This window comes from Pediculus humanus, genomic scaffold (assembly GCF_000006295.1).
Source record: "Pediculus humanus corporis 1103172108318 genomic scaffold, whole genome shotgun sequence".
NCBI classification, from domain to species: domain Eukaryota; kingdom Metazoa; phylum Arthropoda; class Insecta; order Psocodea; family Pediculidae; genus Pediculus; species Pediculus humanus.
Genome location: NW_002987887.1, coordinates 2,503,577 through 2,508,119, shown reverse-complemented (window position 1 = coordinate 2,508,119; position 4,543 = coordinate 2,503,577). Strand labels below are relative to the sequence as shown.

General features: G+C 35.4%; 1 protein-coding gene across 1 annotated transcript; it reads left to right on the top strand.

Annotated features, from left to right (window-relative positions):
* Positions 1–1,481: 1,481 nt before the first annotated feature.
* Positions 1,482–4,158, top strand: Phum_PHUM607610 (Max-binding protein MNT, putative; the record flags this gene model as incomplete). Its single annotated transcript, XM_002432930.1, has 7 exons — positions 1,482–1,756; positions 1,884–2,040; positions 2,756–2,951; positions 3,058–3,236; positions 3,330–3,621; positions 3,700–3,834; positions 3,965–4,158. The coding sequence occupies 7 exons, from the start codon at positions 1,482–1,484 to the stop codon at positions 4,156–4,158; spliced, it is 1,428 nt and encodes a 475-aa protein (XP_002432975.1).
* Between the last annotated feature and the right edge of the window lie 385 nt (positions 4,159–4,543).

Below are 4,543 nucleotides of genomic sequence, written 5' to 3'. Positions count from 1 at the left end.
AACGTAAATGCGCGTCGATCGCAAATAATTATTATTATTATTATTATTATTATTATTATTATTATTATTATTATTATTATGTATATGCCTTAAACGAAGAGTAAAGGGAAACATTTGCAATTACGTCACGAATCATTGATCGTAATTTATGTACTTATTTATTTATTTTAAATGTATTACGTACGCGTTGAATTAATTTTTTTTTTTTTTTTTAAATTCCCCCTTGATGTCGATTATTGAAAAGGAAAAAAAAAAAAAAAAATTGGTGAAAGGTTGAAAACAACCTCCTACTCATTTCGATACCTATTTCGATACCTATATCGAACGATATGATTCTTTCGAGATTTTTTTTTTTTTTTTGACAACATCATAACGTGTTTCTTCTAGTCTCGTTACAAACTCTGCCACATATCGCAAGCTAAGCCAAGCTAAGCTAAGCTAAGCTAAGCTCGCCCGTCGCTTTCAACAGAATGCGGCGGCAGCGGCGGATGAACGCGTTTGCTTTCCATAAGTTAAACATAATTAAAAAAAGCTCGGCTTATCGATTTCGTAAGCTAAGCGTCTTTCTTTCAAAGGTGCACGTGGAGAAAGATTATCGTGAGCATGCGCGGTTAATTTGTCCCTGTTAATAATCACGTGATGACCCCGACCTAGTTTCCTTGTTGATTCTCATTCCAAAAAAAAAAATAATAATAATAATAATAATAATGATAATGATGATGATGATGATAATAATAATAATAATAATAATAATAATAATAGAAGAAGTAGAAAGAAAAAAAAAAAAGAAAAAATTGCGTGCGGTTTCGATAAATGACTCCCGGGGTCATTTAGGCTAATAATCAGGCTGTGGCGTTGCGAACGTGTCGGACGTTTCGTGTCTTTATATTCTTTTGCCACTTTCGGAGTGCAAACGAATAAAAAAAAAAAAAACTCAAATAGGATAAGTTTAATTATGAATTATAATTGTATCAATTCGTAATGACGACAATAAATGACGGTTTAATATCAAAATGGCGGGCGTTAGGTACACGCACGCGCGCGATTTCTTCCTTTCGCGAATCCGACGGCAAAAAATTTCCGTTAATTAATTTGAATTTGTTTTTTTTTTTTTTAATGGCGCGAATCGTGTCTTCGACTTTGTTTGTTCCTTCCAGGTTTGATTTTCGTAATGAAAAAAAAGGGTTCCAAGAGGTTATAAATGGCGCGAGGGGAGGGGTGGTGCGTGTGACTGACTAAAAAATTTAATAAATTTTTATTTTATGTATGCAACATGGAAACTCTTTAAAAACCGTTTTCTTTTCGTGCAACTATTATTATTATTATTATTATTTAAATTAAACAGTTAGATTGTCGCGTATCGTAATTAATATTCTATCGGTTGATGAGAATAAAATTTTTATTAATATCGATTTCCCGATTCGATTCGATTCGATTAATTCGATTCGCGAACGATAAATCCCGTTTGAAAAAAAAAAAAAATGTTTAACGATCGATTTTTATTTTTTTATTTTTTCTTTCTCTTTCCCTACCCCCCCAAAAAAAAAAAAAAAGAATATTCAACCGTCGTGATTAAACAAGAAGGAGGAGGAGGAGGAGGAGGAATCGTACCATTTCATCAACCTTCTCCGACGGAAAAACCTCGGAACAATAATGGTCCAGTCGTCCGGGAAAAAGATGCAGACGATCATCATTCGTATCACAGGGATAGTTCGAGGGAGCAAGATGACATACATGATCTCAGAAGACGTTTTGGGTGAGTGTCATTTCCATTCTTATTCTTTCCCCCCGCTCCCCCCGGCCTTACCCTCCTCTTCCTCCTTTTCCCCAACAAAAAAAAAAAAAACTGATGAAAAGATTAAAAATTTGTTTGATTGATTTAGGTCTGGTACCCGAGAGGTTCACAATAAATTAGAAAAAAATCGTAGGGCTCACTTAAAGGAATGTTTCGAACTCGTTAAAAAACAACTTCCGGCGTCGCAGGAAGATAAAAAAGCGTCTAATTTAAACATATTGCACAGTGCTCTTCGATTTATACAGGTAAAAAAAAAACGTGTCACGTGTCATCAGGTAGCCCCCTCCCCGACTCCCCTCCCATCCCCATTGTCAAAAATTTTAAATTTTTGTGATGACGTCACGATTTGCAACTTTTTATTTCTACGCTCCTCACTCAAACCTGTTTATTTATTTATTTTTATATATTAATATGTCCACATAAAGTCACGGTAATAATATTTAAATGTATATGTATACATGTATAAGGGTTTATTATTATTATTATTATTATTATTGCCGTTTACCGTTAATTTTAAGGTATACAAAAAAAATAATAATAATGATAATATACATGCGTATACGTATGCACGTGAAAAATTCAAATTGCAAATCACTACGTAGTTTGTTCGTTACGTGAAAAAAAAAAAAAAAAATGATAACGTTTATTTCAAGGTCAAATTACGCGCTCTAATTATTATTATTATTATTATTATTATTTAGTTCATTAACCTGATTGACACTTGGTAGTATAGTAGTACTCTATTTTTCAATAAATAAGTATAAGTGATTATATTGATATTGATAATGATAATGGTTAAATAAGAAATTGAGGAGCATTGTTTTTTTTTTTTTTTTTTTTACGTGCAATGCGCGTGAATTGTGTCCTCCCATTAAGGGATGGAGAATCACTTCCGGTTTTTGTTTACTTCCGTTGTGATTGCCATTTAAAAAAAGAAAAAAATTGTTGTTGTCGTTTTAGACGTTACGTAGAAAAGAACGGGAGTATGAACACGAGATGGAAAGACTGGCTAGGGAGAAAATTGCTCTACAGCAAAGGTTTGCGACGTTGAAAAAGGAATTGTCGGCTCAGTGGGACCACATCGATTTCAACACTTTAGTTCCAGATGTTATGGTGGTGGATTCGGTTCATAGAATACATTCCAACGCGATATCAGGTACGTCAAAAAATTAAACATTGAAACGTGTAAGCAGAAGACGAAGAAGAATAAGAAATTTTTGTTTGTTTGTTTGTTTGTTTAGAACAAGACGATGTCATGATAGCATCCGACACGGAAGCTCTGCAGCGTAGGGGATTAATGTACAGCAGCACATCATCACAAAGTTCGACGGCAGCATCTGCCTCTCCTTTATTGCCACTCTCTCTACCGGCTATTAATTCGGACGAGAGGCATTCGCCAAGGAATAATAATAGTAGTCCTAAAAATATCGCTTCAAGAGAAGTAAGTGTCTGACGTTTGGAAATTTTTTTTTTAAAGAAAATCGTCATCGAAAGGTTCGGTTTTAAAAAAAAAAAGGTTTTTCATTTTGTACAGGACGTACCAAAATTGATCTCCATTCCCAACCGACGTGAAAGTCCCAAGCAGTCAACAACGACGACGACATCACCCCATTCGAAATCTACTTCTTCGTCCATCTCATCACAAACCACCAGCGGTCATTTACAATTGCCGGTTTCCACGCCTATTCTTTCAACTCCTCCGGGACATTTGGCGGCCACGATCGTATCTCCTACCATTCAATTAGTGACATCGTCCGGAATAAGAATGCTCCCGAATGATCAGTCATTGGCATTAAGTCTTTCTCATCCAAACTCCGTCGCGTCCAGTAAGTTTCTCTCTCTCTCTCTCTGACAGTGATGATTTATGCGAAATGATAAAATGTGAATTTTTGCTTTAATTCAAGGCGGAGTTGCGCTCGTTCATAAACCCAACAACGGGGAATCATCCACGGAAGCTTTAGGGCTCATACAAACAAATGGCATCAGGGGTAAAAGTCATCCGATCGGTCTTGCCATTCAAAATGGAGCTTTGGCCCCTGGTTTGACTGCAAAAAATGGAACCATTTACAAACAGCAAACACAAGTTTCTGGTAATTATCATCTTCATCATCATCATCATTATTATTATTCAACTTTGTGTAATTTTTGTTCGTTTTTTTTTTTATACAGAAGGAACATCGTTACTTCCTAGTCATTTAACGTCAGCCGGTATAACGCACGTGGTGGCTCCCATTCCGGGTAGTCACGGAACGTTGGTGACTCCCGTTCCCGTAACCGTCGTCTCACAAGGAAGTCAAGTGGCTCATATATTAACGGCTTCGCCTCAGTTGGGAAACAAAGTTTGTATATCGTTTTGCGAATAACGAACGTGTTGTTCCCCCCCTCCCCCCACCGCCTCAAGTTAGTTTTAAAAATTTAATTTTTTTTTTTTTTTTTAAAGATGGTGACGCCCCTTAGCTTAAAACCCGTTAGCTCCATGCCAATGATGAGTCAGTACATAGTGAAACCAGGTGCTGCCATGGTCGTAGTAAGTCAACCATCAACCGTTCCCCATTCAACAGTTTAAACTAAATTGAAAAGAAGAAGAAGAAGAAGAATGAATGTTTGTTTGTTTGTTTGTTTGTTTTTGGCGGGTCTTTTTCATTTAATTAAACATTAATAATAATAATAATAATTATAATAATTCGAAAACAAAAAAAAACAAAAAAAAATTGTAGAATCGATTTTTCAAATTTAAAAAAAAAAAAA